A 22,531-nucleotide genomic window follows, 5' to 3' on the forward strand; every position below is an offset into this window, starting at 1 on the left:
TTGTTCAATTGTTCTACAGAAAAAAACATTCTGTACGAACTATGTATCGAAATTTACGGGAAGATGGTCAATGTAATCGACCTACTGAGTAAACAATTCGCAACGTAATGAAAAAATTATAGAGGCTGGAAGCATTGGGGATATGGCAAGAATATTTTTGCTTTTCAGCCGAAAATATTTTCGCTTTTCTTATGGCTCCCTTTGTCGCATTTTGTATTTGGACTTGCACCTACACCCATATATAATAAAATTCAGATAACACAAAAACTAAAGTTCAGATTATGTGATTTTTCAATAGAAAATCTTCATTTCTGATGAGGCACATTTCCACCTCTCTGGGTATGTTAATTAGCAAAGTGCCACATGTGGGGCGAGAAAAATGTTCATGTGATTTACAGCGCAAAAAGTGGCTGTTTGGTGCGCATTGTGGTCAGGCGGCGTTATTAGGCCTTATCTTTTTGAAAACGATTAATTTCATCTGAGGGGGAAGAGAAAGACTCACTTTAAATGAAATTAGGGATATCTGTGAAATATGATAAAGGTGAAAAATTTCGTGGAAAGGCACCACCCGAGTAAGGCTGTAGCAGTGCGAGCCATGAATCTATTCAATTACAATGCAATGTCAAATTCTCGCCAAATCCTCATGTCATTGGAAAGGTTCTTAGTTAAAGTTCCATGTATAGAAAAATATTTCATTAAGCTATCAGTGAATCAATTATTTTATAATAAATTTAAAAAAATATAAATATATGTAAAAAATATATAAAAATTATATTAAAAATAATATAATTCTTATGGGGAAATTTGCTTTCAAGCACATTTTCGGAAAGTAATTACATTTATAACTATATAATAAAGTATACTGATTGCGTACAAGTTAAAAAAATAATGGAGAGTATATTTCTAGCCTTATTTTAAACCAGTATTCGAAAACAGTTTTCAAACAACATTCATAAGGGCAAACAGTTTTCAAACAACCTTCATAAGGGCAAACAAATGTTTTTTTAAGCATGACAGGCTTGAGCCCAATGCCTTACAAGGGGGTAAATTATAACCAATAGGATAATCAACCAATACCTACAACAAGTATTAATACACCTAGTGTTTCTTTTCAAAAATTATTTCGCAAGAATTTCTTGAGAAATAATTTCAAATCGAGAATTTTCATTTCTCGAAGAAATTTTTGATTCTCTAGAAATTTTATCAAGCATTTTTTATTATATAAAATTAAATTTGTACGAATATTATTCTTATAACCACTGCCCTTTTTAAAATGATGCATAAGTAAAGGCGGGTTCATGCTCTTTGGAAGGGTTTAATAGAGATCTGGGAATTCCAAAAAATGTTTACAAATTTACTCGCCTTATTTTTGCTTAAGTAATAAAAGAAGACACTCAGATAAGAAACCTTCCGATAAGATGTTTGAAAATATGCATATTTTCTCTGAAGATCGAATGTATTTGAATGACCAATATTTTTTTGCGATTTTCTATTACTCTAACCGGCTGGCGGCTTTATCTTTGCTTTGATGATTTAAGAACCCGCTCCGATAAGAAGAAATTACGAATGGTAATCAGCAGAATACAAAACGATTTAGGGCTATTTTTCTTTTTCGATAATCCAAAAAAGTTTTTTTATATATATTTTTTTGTAAAATATAAACAGCTGTTATTGACAGTTGTCTCACGATTATTATTGACAGCCTTAAAAATTTGTCAAAACAATTGGAAAATATCAATTCTGAGCTAAGCTTAAAGAGAAATGATATAATCGACGAAACCAGAGATTGACATTAATTAAATATTCAAAATCTAGAATCTTTTACCAGTCAAAAGAATGACTTTTTAGGTATTCTTAGAAGGCAGAAATATGTAAAATCGAGAAAGAAATTATTCACAGATTATTTAATGGCTTATTCCATTGAAGAGATTGAAAATGTATCATTGGCACAACAATTAGACAAAAAAAATCTTTCACCCTTACAGAGAGTTGTGTAAGAAAACCAACACCTTACGGATTAATAGAGAAAGAATTCAAAATATTTGAATCGACGGTCAAGAGAACAAATATTTTACAGTGCCTACTTGAAGCCTTGTTGTCGATTAAACCAACATCAGCACAAAACGAGAGAAATTTTTCCACGGCCGAAATTTCTTTAACAAAAAAAAGAACGAATACGATTGATTCAACTTCAGATGGTATGTGTTTTTTAAAGGGTTATTTTTAGAATAATATGTAATAATGTATCTGCAATACTTTACTATATTACATAGATTTTTTCATTCAACAAAAATTCTCAAAATCAAGAAATTTGAAGAGTGATGTCGAGAATTCTCAATTCTCGAGAAATGAAAATCATCAAGAAATCAGAATGCCTAGATACACCACACTTAAATCTGGGAATCAGTGAATTGTTGTTATAGTTTACAGTCAACAGATGTCACTTTATAGCTGGAATCAACTTTTAATAGTAGCAAATTTTCGTCTGCTGCGGGATCCGAACCCGTAGACTTTGAATTATTTATCCAGCACCATATTGACTATATTATTCCGGGCTGTAAATGTTCACCCAAGGATGACACGCAACATAAGCCTTTATTAAACGTTCACCCCGATTAGTTTTTATATCAGGGGCGTGCAAACGAAAGAAGTGGATCTGACGGAACCGTTGGAAAGCAAATAATATACCGTGGAACATCGCTAAACGAGCACGTCCCATAACGAGCAAAACATATTATTAAAAAATGACTCGTTTAACGAGCGTCGTTTCGGATAACGAGTGACGATGAGAATACTGGGAAGTCTTGGATTGGGCTAAAACCATTCTATAGTAGTCTGTAAGCGAAAGATATTTAGCTGTCATCGGTAAACTAGCTGTCAAACTATACTTATTGTTAGGCATTATCGTATTTAACATTGATTCATATGAGAAAAATTGTTTCACTTGAAAAGTAAGATTCTGGAACGAATTATACTCGTTAAGCGAAGTTCTGGTGTATAAAGTCTGACACCAGGACGTTACTCCTCTTTGGTCACAAATTTGTGAAGAAGAGGTAAACTCATCTGGACACTCCTGCAACTCAATACATCTATCATAATCGTGTACTTGCATATTTAACTTTGGTTAAAATTATTATCTATCTACCAGCAATAATAAAATATGTACGTATTTTATAACTACTGTACATCCATGTGCTGATAAACCTTCAATTCGGATGCAAACGCGAGATTAATAAATGTAGATTAGTAAGGGAAGTAGCGCCAGATTATCAACGCGTATGTGTCAATGAAATACAATAAACGTCAATCCTAAAAATGTGACAAACTAGATATCGCGTTAATTTCGTGTTCATAAACCGTTAAAAGTGAAATTTAAATTTCATCCTAGAATCCAGAGTAAGCGCAAGAAAAACATTACTTACTTAGCTGCTATAAGTTAACTATTTCATGAAAGATTTTCTATTTCAGCCTCACAAATCCTACTTAGTCGTCCATAAGATTACATGATTATTAAAACAAGTGTCTAACGTTTATAATTAAAAAACTTGATTGTTTAAATATAAAAAAAACAGTTAGTTTTCTAAGCACCTAATATTAACGTCAACAAGTATTTCTATATAATGTTCAGTATATACATAATACATTCAACTCGGAGAGCACGAGTGAAAATATACCGACCTTTCAGCTTGTTCCACTTCATAAACTTAGGAAGTTCTAATCTACTGGAACAAGACTCTTTCTCACCCTCGCGTCCAAAGTACATATTGCGAATTTCTCCAACGCCAACGCAACTAGCAAATTGCTTGATAAATATTTAATTCAGGGTTCTAATTTTAAATTATATTTGTATAAACTTACCGAGTTAATAATAATAACAAATATTTAGCTTTAATAGCAATAATAATGGTTCTTATTAATATTTTGTGTCAGCTTCGAGCTAATGGCGCAAGAAAGATACAGCAAAATTTAAGAATAAGACACTGCGTTTCCGTAACAATTCCTACAACGTAGGATTATTTCCTTCACAGAATATTTCAAGTGTAGAACGGCTTCGAGGCATTTGAAAAGCTCGATTTCTTTATAATACATATAGTATATATTTTTCTCGATATGATGTATAAAAAAATCTTGACTTTGAATAGCATCGTTAAAATCGCAATTTTACCTTTTCATTTTGTCATCATACCGGCATTAAATTATGTGCCCCAGATAGCTTCACTAGCAATAATTTCTAGTTGCTTATTATTTTATATTACTGGGAGGATATTATCCGACCCCTTCTACTAATTTAATCATATATCCGAGCTTTGTGACATTTGATACACTAACTAGCATACACCTGCCATCGTTAAATAGAGCGTCGTACGAATCGAGTCATAAAATCGCTAATAATCACAAAAGCACTGTGCCGTCGCCCTTGTTCTCATAACTGTGCTAAATACACGTTTTAATGTTATTAACGTTGCATTGGCAGCAGAAGTATAGTGTGCATCGCACACGTGAGAACACCCAATTTCTATTTGATCGTTGAACAAAAACAATCGGCAAAAGGGAAAATTTTCTAAAGTGAAAACGTAGTCAATGGATATATGAAAGAGTGATAATAAAAAAAATTGCAATAATTTCTCCTTAGACACAACAATGCACGCTTCGTTTAGAACGACGTCGTCTCCGTCCTTCTATCTACAAACACAGTAATAATAAATTTATAGAACGCAGTGTAAATAATAATAGTCAGAAACACGAAGCTTAATCGTCCACCATATGAGACGCCGGCCTTTCAAACAGATATATATTCTCTCTCTAACAATATAAACAATACACATTTTAATACGTAACGCGTAACGAACCGTAACATTGTCATTGTTGTATTCTCAATTATACCTATATGTCCAAGTAAATATACTTGTACACTTATAATTTGTAACGTATTCAGGCGTGCATTCCGGCATAGGTATTATACACGCGTAGTTTAAAAGAAAACGATAGATCAATGAACTTAGCTCTTCGTTATTTGACAAATTAAAATGACCATCACATAAACCATTGCCATAATTTTTATTACCTTCATGTAATTTATTTGTCATTAATGTGAATTATAGTGACGTAATAAGCATAGCGCATATTTTAAATTCCATGGATTTTATTGATGCCAAATTATTTTGCAGAAACGAGTAAACAAACGTAGCCTAAACACATTACTTATAATAGTATTGACTAACACGATAGACCAGTGGTATAAATCGGTGGCTAATACACTTTTATATAATACACAAACAAGACTTAAAAAGGTTCGAATCTCATATACATAGGCCCTACTGTTTTATATTTATATGGTGTCTAAAAGATCAGAATTAGCAATTGTTATATGATAATAATTATCATCGATAATTACAGCTTGTTTACTTAGATGTTCCTATTCTCAACGGAGAAATATCGTGATGAATAATTAAAATAAAATCGAGCAGTGACATATATTGATTATAAACTGTGATAAAAGTTTATAATTAATGAAAAAGATGTCACTGATTTATAGACTTTGATAACAGTAGTGTCCCAAAACTTTGTCATTGTTGATAGTGTTGATCCTGTTGTAATGCATTAGGCTAACGTCTGTCAGGTTGCAACGGAAAATTCACAATAAATAAATATTGTTATGCAACTGAGAAGGGGACATAATCAGGTCGAGGGTTAAAATCAAAGCGTGTGATATGTTAGGCAAGAGCATGTGATCTGTGTTGGTATAGAAAGAAAAAACATTAGTTCTGTAACGAAGTTGGTATAAAAGTAAATGAAAAAACCAATACGTTTATTTCGTTACCCTGGAAAACACATGAATGGGAATTGGATTCATTTAATTCCATAAACGAATGGAAATGGGTTAGCTCCATTATTGTTTTACATGCATGAATAGTTTTTCGTCACGATTATAAACGTTAAAGCGCTAACTTCCTCCTGACAATGACATCCATCTTGGAAAACGACGGATGACCTCAATCGTCCGATAAGTATCGGACGTTTAACGCTCGTATGCTACCGGCAAGTCTTTTATAAACAACTAGGACAATTATTTAGAAATTAACAGCATAGCACGCAATAACAAAAATGAATGAAAACTGCAAGAGCCAATGAGACGCGACGGAATCAGATACGCTTTCGCAGCGATTAAAAATGCACTTGAAACACCAAAAACTAACTATTTAGGCAATTGGACAATTTTGTACGCTTGAAGACAGACGTCGTAAAATATCAAAAATAGTCTTACTTTTCTCACCGTCTAAATCTAAGACAATAAGCCGTATAAATTCGGTTGCAAAATGCACACATGTCATATAGTCATAAAAAGCAAGGCACACCTACAAATGATAATTCAATGTTAACAAAGAGGAGAATGTAGCGCAGAAAACGAAAGTAACAGTTTTGTCACGTGTTAGCATTGATAAATCAATCTTATCAGATTTTTAAGAACGCTCTATGTAATACAATTGTGTTCTTTGTCACTTTATCTCATATCGAACTTTCGATTGGAAAATTAAAAACGTTTCCATAAAATCCTAACTACTTGAAAGGCATTGACCCTATCAGGGTATTGATTACATTGCAATAATTTAGCAGATATTTCATATAAAAAAATCGATTAAGAAAAGATTTGAGTGACATTTACTGAATATACATACAATATGTCACTATAGAAAATTCCTGATGATCAGTGTAATTTTTTCGTAATCTCAGATAGAATAAAATACACAATTGTTTATATAATATATAAATCCATATCCTTAAATGTATAGTAGCCAGGTATATTTTCCAAATACATAGAACAAGCAATTACATAATAATTTAAGTGGGCTTCATAAATAAAAAATGATTATAATCGCTACTGCTCGATAAAGATTTCTTACGCGATTGTATAAGTTTTGAAACCAATCGAAACAACAATTGTTTGCTTTTTCCTTTGCTTTGCTTTGATTTGATTACGTAAAATTTCAAACGCGTACAATTTTCATGGAACAAAATACAAATTACCCAATTATCATTAAAGGACGACAAAGTATTTAAACATAAATTAAAGAAAACGCTATTTTATAAATTAATTACATAATTCTATAATTATATTACCTAATCAATTGTGTATGAATATTCTTACTTATTAAATAATTTTAATCTCGTGTATTTTTCTTTGTTTCTATCTGCATAATTTAGAAAGCCTAATTGATATGTTTATAACTTATAAGTTTGTAAAATAAAAACCAATATTCAAAATCGTAGTTTAGACATTTCCATTAAAAAGATCTTAAAAGATTAATCGTGACATTTACTAATACTAAACGACAATCGATTTACTCAAGTCCATATCAACAAAGAATATAAATCGAACTGAAGTCGACAAAAAATCTGAACAATTAGTTTAAAAACGGAAAAAAAAGCTTGGTCCTAGGTTCAGTTCTTGCGACACTCTAGGTAACATTGTTGAAAATTGCGAAGTATAAGTAATAAACAGACATTGAATTACAGATAACTGCAGAAAAATAAATTTGAATATGTGTTCTTCTTCGTTTAACCACGATAATTACAATAATGAAAGTGACAATAGTATAATATAAACAAAGACTAACATTGAACGGACCACCACAATAACACTAGTAATATTCAGAGGAGAAAAACGATCATTTGGACATAAAGGAATACGAAAAACAATGCGTCGAAGAACCACGTCGTAATTACTCTTGAAATACAGAGAAAAACTATTTATTTTATGCATTAAGTTTGCGCAAATAATACGCCATTGGGCGACAGAAAAAAGCATTGTTAAAATTCAACCCTCTACATTATTCGACCTTTGAAATGTCCATCTAGCAAATCACTCTTTAAAGGCGTGAACATGTTTTGTTGGTTGAATAAACGAGCGCAACAATTGGTTGAATGATCTCTGTATGGTTGTGATTCTCTGGAGACCTTCCCAACCTATAATACAAAAGGCCGGTCTCCAAGAGACACCAGGCAGACTTCGACAGATAGCTTGAGATATCGGTGGAATAAAAGCCGGACATCGAGAGACATCGTGAGACTACGAGACAGGCTGCAAAACAGCACACGAGAGACAGCCAGTCGATCGATTACGACCACACACTCTAGACGGCAGGAAGGCCTTCAGTTGACACTACGAGGCAGCAGGAAGGCCTTCAGCTGATACTACAGAGCGGCAGACCACGAGACAGACTACAGAGAGACACTACGAGACGAGCAACGAGAGACCTCAGAGGACATCATCCCTCCGCCAGCTTCTCCACCGATGCTTGGAGAAAAGCAATACTCTTCCACAAGAGTTTTTTGCAATATATGTAATACGAAATAAATTGTTACCAGCTTTCCAGCGTTTATTTCTGGCTGCGAAGTCACACACCCCTTAGGGCTAGAAACCCGAAAAATATGTATCTAAGAAACGAAAGTGGTTAAACATGTATATTAAAATAACATGGTTCATTGCGTTGAAAGGTTTCTCTAAATCGATGTACATAAAATACATTTGACTGTTACTAACGAGAAAATGTAAGGTTTCCCTGCTTCTATATTTAATTTTATAAAATTTGCTTACGTTTTAACCGTTTGTTAATATTTCTTTTGGCAAATTCTTTTGTAGGCCGCAAATTTATACATTTTTCTAGACCCGCCTGGTAAGGTTTTTACGGTGACCCACACCCAGGGCCAATTCTAATGTCAATGACGCAATCGACTCAACAAATATAGCCATGCGATTCCGCTGTATTGCGAGAGAGATGGCCGCGCGTGGGACGTCACTTCTCAAATAAAGTAGGCTCCGCTCACACTCCAGCAAACTGGGAAAACTTGAGTGTCACGTGGCATAGGAAAATAATTGTATTCGTAAAACGAAAACACAAAACAAATACTACATGTGTTACATTATTTTTCATTCAGCGCGCATTATATAATAGCAATACAATGCAACTACGCTCGTTATGCGATTAATTTTTACATTTCGCAACTTGTCCTTGTTCGCTAAATGCGGCCCTGCTCTTGAGTGAAATCTTCGCGCTAGTCGCATACCGCGGACGCCCGTTCCACTTTGCCGTCCGGTAAAACAGAAACAAGACAGTTGTTTAGTTTTTGTTTTGATATACGATAACTACAATACTAATCTCTTCGATATCAAACAATACCGGGTAATCAACAATGAATCAAACATTCTCGAGTACCAATATTTAATTGTTACACTTGAAAATGTCTACAATTTGAAATGCAATTATCGATAATAATACAGCAAAGATAATAATGCAATATTACAACGATATTTGCATACCTAATCAAGAATATTTATATTTACATGCGTATGCTTATATGAATAACAGTTTTTATGTATTTATTAAAAAGGTTTTAGAAATTATTTTACTACAAAATATAAACAGTTTTTGACATACAAACTGTGGCGACCGCTTGCCACCCAAATATAATAACGATGTTTCTCGGAACCACTTTACAACAGTTGATCTAGGGCAGTTTTAAAGTGCTCGCGGTTCAAATGTCTAAATTCTAAGTTTTAGATATTTGAAGAACAAACACTCGTAATTGTAATAATCAATCTTGGATTGCCATTAGCAACCCAAGATTCTGAAAAAATATGACAATACCGATACCAACTATTTGGACTATGTTATTTTGTATTTTATCTAATGACTGATGCGTCAACATTTATTCATATATAATATAAAATGTATTTATTTTTATAAAAAAAATAGAACCTCGATAAAACGAACTTCGGATAACACGGATAACATTTCCGGTCAAATATGAAAATTGTTAAAAACATACTGTAAATTTTGAACATGTTTAAGACGAATAAATAGGATTTTGTTTGTGTTGTTATATTTTTAACTTTGTACCTACATTTATGTATTTTTAGTAAACGTGTTTTTTATTGATTTATATTTAGATAAATACAAAAAACTTTATTGTGATATTAAATTTTCATACATCCCTCATCACCTTTAAATATTATTTTAAATAGATTTTTAAAAACTTAACTGTTTTTTTTTAAATAGAAGGATTTAAAATATATTGGTGTATTGAAACATACATAAAATTACATCATAAAAACACGACAGATTTTAACCGAAAGTTGAAGGTGTCATTTTTTCCAAAATGCAACACATCTCAACTACAAAGTATGCGATTGTGAGAGGTAAAAATATAAAAATGACTTCTTTAATTATTCTAAATAAAGACTGAAGAACGCACACATATGTACGTGCACAAGCAGTTAATCAACCGCGTCGAACCAAAAGTACGAAACCAAAAATTCCGACACGAAACCAACATTCTTTGCAGGTTTGGATGCAAAATATGCTTTCAAAAATAGAAGTTTTTTTACTGCGCGGCGAAATTATCTTTATTTAATATTATATATAAAGTCTTTTTAATTTGAGGTGAGGTGGGAGGATAAATAAATAAAAATGTATTGTCTTCTGATTAATGCGCCCTACATTGACTAGTGCAATCCAAGCAATATCAACTATATAAAACAGTGCAACATTCGGAATCTGAGCGGTAACACTTGTAACATTCGTTTATCTTCGTAAATGCACTTCAGATTATCTCAATCGATACTTTCCTGTTATCGAGGATCAAATTTATTCTAAAAAAATATTTATTTATTTATTTACAATTATTAATGACACTTTTTAAGTATATTCGTTGCAGAGTTATTCATGGGGTGCTTACTGTTCTGAACGCTCCCTCACTACCGCCCGTTCGCACCAAACCTGTTTAAATTTTATGACTTATTTATGTAGCAAAACGTTGTTTTGGTCAAAATAGCGATGTATATAAATAAATAAAATGTATAATCCAATTATTAAATATTTTTTTAGAATAATTTTGACCCTTGATAAAAAGAAAGTATCTCTCAATCATATGTTATCAGCCATTGATATACTATGGTATTATGCTACATCATATATTTTGATAATACACCCAAATATTGGTAAATATAATAGAAGAATAACGTACAAAGTCAAGAAAAAAAATGAAAAAAACTTTTTTAATGATTTTTTTTTCATAAGGAACAACAGTTGCAAACTTCAAAATAGATTTACAGCCAAATACGTGTTGGTTTTTTTAAGTTTAATAAAAAAAATGCAATATGCTACTAATTAAACCCTCGACATTTTCTTTAAATAAAATATCAGTCTATTCGTACCATTTGGGGGGGGGGGGGGTTGTAGAAAAAAGCAAATGGAATTTTCCAGTAAATAAATAAATATTATAACAATATGTCATTGTAAATTATATTTTAATTTATGTAAATGCCCACACCTATTCCCCTTTTTAATTTTCTTAAACAGCGGAAAACTGTCGTCCCACAGTAAATTGTAAAGTATGACGTCATATTGAACTTATTAAATACAGAACAAAACGAAGACCTGGAAAATATTAATTAAAAAAATAATAATTGAAGGCTTGTTTATTACTCACAATTGTTCTGATGAATTACGACCAAAAATGGCGTCGTCAAGTAAACGAGTTATTGTGTGAAAAAATGAATTAATTAATACGGTGTGAACCTGTGGCAATTTTGTAAATGAAACACACACAAACACACACACAGAGACACGTCGGGTCAATTCGAAAGTGATGTAGGTTGTGACTGTTATAATAAAACATCGAAATGTTTAATCGATGGTAATACATGCGCTTCTCAAATCGATAGACCAGCGTTTCTCATTTACAGTATTTAAAGCAATATAAAATAAACAAAAAAATCAATCATTGTAAAGTTAAAATAAGAAAAGACGCCGTGTTTGAATTCAATTTGAATTAATGTTAATATAATTGTGTTACGACCAAAAAGCATATAAATAAAAATAAATTAAAACGAGTTGGGTTTAAATACGATCAACATGCTTTTAAGACCAAATATATTGGAATGTAACCGCAACCGCAATAAAATGACAAATTTTACATAACATCTGTAGCGGAGAAAGTGAACATTTTTATGTATAGATAGATAACGATCGTAAATTCCGTCAACGACAGCAGTTTGTAAACGTTGACGTTTGAGTGAAAAATGCACAATAATGCGAGTAAAACGGAAACCGTACCAAACTTTCCACGTCCAGGTTCATGTTTCGGCGAGCATGGTGGATCTGGTCCTCGGCCGGGGCCTCGCGCTGCGCGTCCGTGCAAATACATCACAGACTCCGACTCGGGCGCGATCACATCTCACGTTCGCGTCCCGGCCGTTGTCATAAACACGTCCCGATGTTTTCAAAGTTTCGCTAACGCCTCGGAGACGAACTGGGAATTTGACACTGTTCACCCCGAAATCGACGTGAGCACTTTGCAAAACTTTTGACAACTTTTGACGAGAGCGGAACGTGCGCAGCTGCACGGCCAACTTTCTACTGTCATTGGCATAGCCGGCCGACCGACGCTTGTGGCCAACGCGCAACAATACTTTCCAATCGGGTTGCCACAGCGAAAAACGTAAACGTCAACAAAACGACATGACTATTTTTTACTTGATACAAAACTTTTATCTTTAATATAATATTTTTACGAACGTGGCTTAAATATTAAATACAAGTTATATAGGGATTTAACGTCTTTTATTGATTAAATTTGCCATTTCTGCATTACTGGCATATTCACTCATTAGTAGTTTAACGTTTAACCCGCATCGACACAATTAAAAGTTAATTTAATTTTAAGAGTGATATAAATACAAAATCAAAGACAAGGAATATCAGAAATATTAATTTTAATATGATTATGCTGTAAAATAAAATGATTTAGTACTGAAATTAATACAATATTATTTAATGGTTTAATTTTTTCGTTGGCGTACTTCATGTACTTTATTAATTATTTTTGAATAATTTAACAAAAAAAAATGTTATTTGTAGTTATATCTTAACTTTGTTTGTTTTAAATTAACTTTTAAAATAATATAAGTTTATTTTAAAAAAATCTGTAATATATATAATACATAGTTCAATATATTTTTTGGAATATATGTGAATGAGTACAATGAGCAAGTTGAAGAAGCAATATGGAACCAGCAACGAGCTTTTCAGATCGTACTTACATGATTTTGTTGGGGCCTATTCAAATTTAGATTTTGTTACGGTTAAAACTTGACGGCGCTTGGGTAACACTGGCGTGATGGTTTTTCTCTTCACTAGCAATCTTTAGGCGTTCGGACGCGCGCCGTCCCGCACCCGCTTTGTTTATTTACTAACAATGTAAAACTTTAAGTCTTCGATAAAACATTACTTTAGCGGCTCTATCTGTGTCTAATTACCTCTCGACACCATCTCGTGGCCAAAATTCCATGTATAGAAATAATTATCAAAATGAAGATATATTTGAAAATTTCATCGTAACTTTAAAAGAAAATTACAAGCAAACTAAAAATCTCTCTTTTATTTACTTAATCATTTATTTTTCATTTATATGCTATGAATCGATTTACAAACTATAATAAAAATGTCATGGGTTGAAGCGGGTTAGTCCAACTACGAATGAGTGTGAGTTAGTGATTCGGTGATGCCAACTAACCCAGTATTATAATAAAGGGAACTAAACCCCTATAAAACCTAAATATATTACCAACAAAACCTATAACGTAAGAAAACAAAGGATTAAACATATCTTAAACTGCCACTATACTCGCTTCTTCTGGTTTTAACCCGCAGATGACCAAAATTTATTATTTAATTTTTTTTTATGCAAGAAGCAAGGCACTGATAAAATAATTTTATTGAAGTAACTATGTGTAGGTGAGAGTGTATGTTAGAGTAGCAAGTAGTTAATGTTGATTTTTCAAAGAAAATCTTTTTTTCTAATGATGCACATTTCTACTTCACTTGGTATGTTAATAAGCAAAATTGCCACACGTGGGGCAAGAAAATTCTCATTAGATTCACGAGAGACCATTACATGCTCATAAAGTGACTATTTGATGCGCATTGTAGTCAGGAAGTGTCATTTTGCCTTACTTTTTTGAGAACGATAAAGGTCGGACTGTAACAGTCAATGGTGAGCGCTATAGGCGCATGATAACCAATTATTTTTTGCACAAAATCAAAGATATTAATGTGTAAATGTGGTTCCATTAAGATAGCAATTTACCACACATTGGGTGCAACATAAAATAGTTTGTGGGGTAAGTTCCCAAGTCGCATTATTTTATGTTTTGGTGACGTTAACTAGGTCGTTTCCAGGGCCGGCCCGAGGGGCAGGCAGTACAGGCGATCGCCAGTGGCGCTAGATCTTGTGGGGCACCGTGATACCAAATAAAGGCGCAACATTCACTTAAAATTATCAAACAATATTGTGAGAGAATATAATCTGATATTTTTTTGTATACACTACTGTGTACTCTTTAGATTATTTCTTGCGTAAAAAATCGCGACGAAAATAAAACTACAAATTCTTAAATACCCACAATCGCAATAAAGAGTATGGTGTCAAATATATGTAATATTAAATTACTTTAATTTGAATTATATTTTTGCGCTCGTGTAACGAGTTATTAAAGTATTATTAGGGTGGAGGGGGGCGCAAATTTAGTTTTTGCCTGGGGCGCTAAATAACCTAGGGCCGGCCCTGGTTGTTTCATGTCTATGTCGAAAAACCCGAAACATTGGAGCACCAAAAAACCAACGAAAAAATCATCGAAAAGTACACTAAAAATATAGGTTGCTGCAAAAAAACCCAGAGGCGGCCATTTAATTAATATTATTATTCATAATTACTGAAATACATAAAATGTTTAAGTAATTTAAAAATTCTGAAGTTATCTCTAATTTTTTTATGTTTTTTTAAAGTTCGGAAACTAAGGTTGAAACACCTTTTACTTAGGCCTAGTATATATTTATTGGAAAAATAATAATAATATAAACTATTATATATTATTATTATTATTTACTAACAATAAATAAACATATTTTTTTAGTCAATTTCGAAAGTATATAAACTTATTTAAAGTGATTAATAAAAATAATCATAATAATATTATTAATCTAATTAAACATTTATGTTTGATTTGTCTTCTGCCCTTGATTATTAGTCAATGGAATTCGATGATGACAATAGGTACGGCTCGTAGGGCCTGATGTTTAAATTTGTATGCGTAATAAATATCGAACGGTATCGCAGCACTACGATTAGTCCCCACGACGACATCCGCGCACGTTCGCCTTGGTTGTCGGCCATAACAAGTATGCTAAGGAGTTCCAAATGAATCAAAACAGTGTTAATCAACATATATCCTCATCAATATTTTTTATTGGAAATATTATCTCAGCATTACAAATTTAATTAAAAAAATAAGTTTCTTATTAATTTTACCTGCTGTTTTCTCTAGCGCAAATCAATATTTATTAAAATGTCAGCAATGGATTATGTCAGGCTCATGAATGGACTATATTTCGGTTGTTATGGCCAACAAGTAACAAACTGACAGCAGTGCGGTTGGTATGTGTTCAGAAGGACAAGTCTCTACTGAGATGCCGCCCCACCCGTCTCCGCAACTGCTACCTACACCAACTCCGCTATTAAGCCCTCCGACTCCGCAAGGATGTCAAACGCCAACCATAGGGACTGGTTTGACAAATGTGCGTGAATAACCTATATGTATATCTATAATGTATGTGCATGGTAGAATGATAAATTAAATCGTTAAGAGGTGAAGTCGGTCAAACGATAATAAATAAATTATTAGTTATTGAGGTTGTGTTTTTTAATTTTATAATACAAAATGAAACCGTTGTTAAATCGATGGCCATTAATGTAGGTAAGGAAAAATAACGTGTTGTTAAAATTAGGCTTTTCACTCGAATAGATATCTGCAACATTTTTGGAATTAATCCTTTCGTTAACGCACTTATTCATGAGTGTAGTAACTTGTATAATATCGAAATTATTAAGTTATTATTACAATAACGTGTGATAAACACAACAACAGAAAATCGGATTTTGAATTTATATAAAAATATAATGAAACTCATTCACCAATTACGAAAATCGAAAATTTAAATTGTGATTAGCATTTTTCAATATTTGGTTATTCAGATTTACATAATACCAAAGAACAATTCGCACAGTAATATAAAAAATGAAACAGTATTGTGTAAATTGATGCATTTTATTTAATATAGTACTTTTATTTATTAGGTAAAATATGTTGGATCATGGGTTGATCTCAGTTTTTGTGTTTAATACTATTATTCTACCAAAGATTTAATCATGGCTGTAATACTATGCTAGCTGCTGGTAGCACTAGTTTTGTCTACACACAAGCAGCTTGTCAAATACGATAAAATCGTCAATTTGAGATGATTTACAATGCTCGCCTGCATATTTCACAAGAATGTATGTTGGGAGATGCTTCAACATCCACCCTATTTCTTAGATATTTCTCTGTGTGGTTTATTTTTATAAATACAAAGTTACATCGCAGTTTTGAAGCTAGCTGTACAATATGTGCAATAATGTATAAATATATTTGACCCCGGCTTGTATTTTTGCACACCATTTCACACTTTGCTAATATGTGGTGGATACATATTTATGTCATATATTTTTTAAATATTATATTTCAATAAATTAAAGTGATTTTCAGCCTTATAAAATACATAAAATAAACATAATACAAGGTTCAAAAGTTCATGGCACTTTTGGTTGCCCAATCCATACTGGCAATTTTCATGATGGCACCTTTAGATACATAAAAATGTAAAAACAAAATGTAGAAAAACATGTTAGGTTCCCTGACCACTTCTTTACACCAAAATATTATGCAATGGCATAATTATAATGATTATATAAATACGATCTCATGAAAAGCATTATAAAATTTATACCAATATTCAAGTGCCACTCATTCGACAATGATGGGATTGAAAAAATATTTTATAATTTTACTTTTTTATATTAATGTAATCAACGTTTTATCTAAAAATTCTAATTAAAAAACTTGGTGCATATATTTCTTGACAGATCACTTGATTACACTCAGGTCATAAATTGCAAACCACTGCCCTAAACCATTCCTATGGCTTCTGGCCAATTGGCACTTAGAACAGCACTTTTATGGTTATTTTGCTATTATGCTCATGAGGGGTGGTTTTATGAAGTACGTTTTTAAAGACACAATAGAAAGCTATTGTATAATTCTTTGAATGGAATACCTTTCAAACAGTTTCTTTTGCGATTGTGAAATTTATTTTTTGAAATGATGTAACTAGGTGGTCTCGATGTTTTTAGAAGTGTGTAATTGCTATTGTAGAAACACGTTTCATTCAAATTTATTATATGGATTTTTTACTTTTTGATGTTTGAAAAATAAAATCTTTAATATTTAACTAAATAAAAAGTTATTTTTGTCCTTACAAACTTAATTTTTTTACATTAATAGTATAAAACGACATTAATGCTCTAAATTTTTTGTAAAAAATAAAACTTTCTTTTTAAGTCCCTTTTCTCTACTTTTTTGTGTACTATTTCTTTGAACAAAAATATTTTGACTGATGATTGATCTTTTGGCAAAATGTATAAAATATAATAATTATCAAAAATTTATAGTTTTCGTGTATACAGAAAAGATATCGTTTCTACGGTTTATACGAAAGCAGCTATTTATCGCCGCTAACGATTTTAACAGGCAAATATGCAGGTTTTTATTTATTCAGTATAAATAGAAACAACATATACTTTATATTTTTATACAATTAAGTGATCTAGTCAGCTATAATAAATCGCTGTTCCATCTTTTTCACACAATATCATAAGAATGATATTTTGCTGCGTCTATACTACAGACAAATTTTAATTATATTTCTACTATTGACAATTTTGTTCATACAAGCAGCAAACTGAAAATCATTCGACGCCCGAAGACGCTTCTACTCCTACTGAATCTAAAAATTGCAACACAAATAACAGCATCAAAGAAAGAGCTTTAAAGCGGCCACATCCGACTAGTCAAGATGAGTCAAGTATAAACTCGTCGCTTTTACAAATAATTTATTATATAAATATTTCATTCATTGTGTTTTTAAGGAACAATTACTAAAAAGGCTCTTTTGGACTCTGATATTTCGATCGAGAGCATTCGTCAAGACTTACAAAAAAGTCCAGTCGCTTTATTGAATAAATTACGACGCCCACTTCAATACTGTATCATATCGCAAGTGGGCCCTTCTCATTCGACTTGCTTTACTATATCTGTGATGGTAAGTTATATTTTTTGATAATTAATAAATAATAAAAAAAAAACAATATCTGAGAACCTGATTTTTTTTTATAAAGGTTGATGGACAACAATATGTTGGATCGGGACCTAGTAAAAGACTTGCACGAGCAGCAGCAGCTACGAAAGCTCTAGCAGTAATTTTACTGCCTGATGTATTCCCGGAAAGTATGCTGCACGATTTCACTAGTGACGAACATGTTGGAACAATAAACTCCGAAAATGGCAATAAAAATGGAAGTGAGTATTCTGTTCGAATTTTATAGAATATTGCTTTATGCTAACATTGATAGATTTATATTCAATTAAAGCTACTCCTAAAGTCGTTGATAATTTGATTAAAACCTCAAACTCTACTGTCGAAACTAAATCGCCTGAACCGAAGGAAACCTCCGTCACAAATAAGAGCCCTATAAATCTCGTTTATGAAAAGTATCCTGATGTTACTTTCGACTGTGTGCCTGTTGAATCAGACAGTTGTTTGAAATTCAAAGTCATATGCACAATAAATAATGTAAAATATGAAGGATTCGGTCAGTAAACTATCGATAATAACAAATTCTTCGAGTTCTTTTAAAAATATTTTATTCATATGAAGGTTCTAGCAAACGAAGCGCAAAGTTAGGAGCGGCAAAAGTTGCTCTGGCCGCTCTAGGAATCAACTTGCCAATCAAAGCTTTGAGGAAAGATTTGTTACCGATCAACACTTCTCCAGTCTTGCCGAGCTTGTTGCCTCTACCGACGCCTCCAGCACCCAGTCCTATGTCATCGAGTTTACATCAGTCTCTCGCTGATAGAATTGCCAAGTATTTCACTTTTTTTTCACCATTATTAAATCGTAGTAATTATTTTAATCTTTTTATAATAATGAAAATTTAATTTTTATGTTTCTCGTTTATTTGTGATTTTTCTATAGAGCTGTCCTAGACAAATTCAACGAGCTAATGTGTAACGATCCAGTTCATATTAGAAGGAAAGTTCTAGCCGGTATTGTAATGACCTCTGGAACAAACTATGAATTTATCGAGGTAATCTTATTATTTTATTATATACCAGAAAGAAATAGTAATAATTTTGTATTAGATATACCTACAATCCACAAATTTTGTATTTATCACATCTGCTTCTTAGGAATCACATGTCATGATGAGGAAAGCCAAAGTGGAGTCATAATGATTTTTTTGTTTTGTAAGAACTCTTTTTTGTTCTTAGAGTAGAACGCATTGGACGCCACTTGTAAGAAATTTATGATTAATGGGTACAAGCTACAAAATCTTATCAAGATATCATACTACACTTAGTCTCACAAAGATCTAATTAGTCATGACATTCTACTAGGACTTAATGGAATCCACGTGGAACGGAAATCATCATATTACCCTGTGTTCGACTAGTGAGAGTCCAATAGGCGAGGCGGATTCCTTGACGTCTCCCTGGTCGAGAAATGTTTTACACATTGCAATCGTCGATGGTTAAAGGGGCAGATCTCGGTATTAGCCGAGGGGGGTGATAGTCCGGTACTGAAGTGGACCCAAGGTACTCCGAAGACCCAGTCTTGATGGCGAAGTTTGCAGAACCAAAGAGTGGGTAACCCTGGTAAATGCCTATGTTATTCAGACCAAAACTGTTCGAGAGGTGCAACCACTTCTGGTTGCCGATGCGACGAGTGCCAAGAAGAAGGTAACTCCTTTCTCCCTTCAAGGCTTAAAACAGTTCTAATTCCCAAAAAGGGGGTAATCCAATTATCCCTTTGAGGATCGAAATAAGTATACCGCCGCTATGCGACCCCTTTTATACCCTTCCTCCATCAGAGCGAGAAAATAGTCGAATCCCGAACAACACAAAATCATATTAAAATTTATTTTTCAATAACTAGTTTTATTTTTAGTCAAAAAACCATACAGCACTTAATCCTTACCTCTTGTACATACTATGAAGGTGATTTGAATACCTAAACACATAGGTTTTTTGAGAAATTATTTAGGTATAGTGGTTTCGTATGGGATGGGATATGTAATAATAAAATTTATATAATAAAAAAGGGCAATTATAAACACAATTTTTAGGTTTCTGCAATTATTTTGTATTCAGTTTTTTATTAGAACCTCCTGTACCTGATGAAGTATGTATAAGTTTTTAGCAGATATTCAATATTAATATTAAATTCATATTTACATTACTTAACACTAGGCCACTGAAAGCGCAAATCTATTTTTGTTTCTACCAATTATTAGCAAAATAATTGACATTTATTTCTTACTCTTTGATTTATTAGTATTATTTTGTATAGAATCATTTACATTAAACGATTTTTTTTATATTATATAAATATAATGTTATTTATCAGCTTGTCCAATTAGTCTTTGTGGTTTTTTTTCTTGCATTTGCAAAAATATATATTATACTTTATGAGTTTCAACTCAGTCATAATGCGTCAATAGCAGTTTAAAACATCTGTAAAACGGCAGAAATGCCATTAAATTTAAAAATTCTCAAATGTGGTTCTAAAAATTTCGTTCCAAGAATTTTGACTTTAAATATATCTATGTAAGGGCGGGTTGTTAGTGAGGATATTAGGACTGCCATCAAAGCAGGTCTGAGATTAACGGTACAGAAGCTAGCACAAAAATTCAACGTGTCACCTACGTCAGTTCACAGACATTTAAAAAGTTAGGAAAGGTGTTAATTTTCAGAATATGGGTATCTCATAAATTGTCAGGAAAATCTCAAGCAGCGAATCTCAATATACCAATAATTAATGATTCTAGATCAGAAAGATTTATTTTTAAGTCGAATTGTTACTGAAAATGAGAAGTAAATCCTTTACTCAACCCCCAATTCCCACCCCAAGAACAAGATTACACTCCAATAAAATAATGTATATTTGGCAAATAACGCTCATCTTCACGTATCCAAGAAGAAGATAGATCAATGGATTTTTTTGGGAATTTCTTTCTTACCCACCGTATTCTTCAGATATTGCTCCAAACGAATATCATATATTTAGATCCCTGCAACAGCTTTTAAATGGAAAACAATATTTTACAAAAACGGATATATAAAAAACGACATTAAAGAATTTGTTGCTATTACACGTTTTAATTTTTAAGTCACTTAATCGTCACCTTAAAAAACGTAAAGACTTATGGAACAACCTGGTAATTATTATTTCTTCAGTTAAATATGTAAATATATATCTATTAGGGTACCGCAAAACAGTGAAAGATCGACCACCATACATGTACCACCATACCACTGAAAGGGTTAAAGGTGAAACATAAACTCTTATGACCAGGGAACAATGTTAGGAAAAAGCTCTATCCATACCATGTTCAGAAGTCTGAAACATTTGTTTACTAAACAAATTAAAATAAGTAATCCCTTGAAAATAATATATGTTTTTATAATATATTCTCATTATAACAAATTTCCAAGATCAAGTTTCCTGATATTAAATAATAATGTGCTTCAAATGGATTATAACCGATGCATAAGGCAGTCAGCGGATCCCAACGATAATATTACAAATTACAATACAATAATAATAAATTACAAGATAATATTACAAATTACAGGCGTTAATGCATAAATGCATTTACGCCTGTAATGTGTTAAAATATATTTCATCATCAACATTACTGAATTGTCTCAAAACCTTAAAAGAATATGTATTATTATGTCTCATCATCTGATCATAATTTTCCAGGTATTTTGACTATCTGTCAAACTCATTAATAAAAAAAGATAGCTGCCAACAATTAGTATTAATCATCAGATGTTGGTTGACCTTATCAACCATATTCCACAATTGTGCTATGTAGTTATTTTATTATTATGTTCGGAATTATGACAATATTAATTAATATTGAAATAGAATATTAATGAAATAGAATTTATGATATTTTAGAGCTATTTTATAGAAGGTGATAAACAATTATTATTTTCATAATTCCATCATATATTTTTATCACAATAAAATATATTACAAAATTTTGGAAAAATATGTGAAATACACTTATTAATTATAATCTACTTTCTGGTAATTTTATTTTATAAAATTTAATATGCATTCATTACATGATTTATGGCTTTTAGGTTATAGCCGTAAGTAGTGGCACGAAATGCGTGTCCGGAGAACGCCTTTCTACTTGCGGTCTCGCCGTTAACGATTCACACGCCGAAGTTGTGTCACGGCGCTGCTTTCAAGAGTTTATTTATGATTGTTTAAAAGAAATTGCTAATTCGCCAGGTAAATAAGTA

At 32.1% G+C, this 22,531-nt stretch overlaps 2 protein-coding genes across 9 annotated transcripts in view; one reads left to right on the top strand and one right to left on the bottom strand.

The window, feature by feature from the left end:
• Rgl (Ral guanine nucleotide dissociation stimulator-like) overlaps positions 1-12,424 on the bottom strand; it is a 35,473-nt gene extending 23,049 nt beyond the window's left edge. For both annotated transcript variants that reach the window (XM_088203783.1, XM_088203782.1), the window contains exon 1: positions 12,117-12,424. In XM_088203783.1, the coding sequence (XP_088059909.1) occupies positions 12,117-12,140 (24 nt within the window). In that variant the 5' untranslated portion in view covers positions 12,141-12,424. The remainder of the gene's footprint in view (positions 1-12,116) is intronic.
• Positions 12,425-15,467: 3,043 nt separating this feature from the next.
• The window catches only part of Adar (Adenosine deaminase acting on RNA), a 28,817-nt gene continuing 21,753 nt past the window's right edge, over positions 15,468-22,531 (top strand). For 2 of the 7 annotated variants that reach the window (XR_015812214.1, XM_088203517.1), the window contains exons 1-8: positions 15,468-15,635; positions 17,891-18,017; positions 18,082-18,254; positions 18,331-18,511; positions 18,583-18,804; positions 18,870-19,077; positions 19,188-19,299; positions 22,367-22,520. Coding sequence is in view for 6 of the 7 variants with exons in the window: in XM_088203517.1 (XP_088059643.1) it covers positions 15,498-15,635; positions 17,891-18,017; positions 18,082-18,254; positions 18,331-18,511; positions 18,583-18,804; positions 18,870-19,077; positions 19,188-19,299; positions 22,367-22,520 (1,315 nt within the window). In the remaining variant the exon portion in view is untranslated. Of the gene's footprint in view, positions 15,636-17,890; positions 18,018-18,081; positions 18,255-18,330; positions 18,512-18,564; positions 18,805-18,869; positions 19,078-19,187; positions 19,300-19,483; positions 20,141-22,366; positions 22,521-22,531 lie in introns of those variants that run through there. The other 5 variants (XM_088203516.1, XM_088203518.1, XM_088203522.1 and 2 more) reach the window with 4 other exon arrangements.

The sequence above is a fragment of the Plectrocnemia conspersa genome, unplaced genomic scaffold, assembly GCF_051122295.1.
Source record: "Plectrocnemia conspersa isolate PC_06_02 unplaced genomic scaffold, ASM5112229v1 ptg000014l, whole genome shotgun sequence".
Classification (NCBI taxonomy): Eukaryota; Metazoa; Arthropoda; class Insecta; order Trichoptera; family Polycentropodidae; genus Plectrocnemia; species Plectrocnemia conspersa.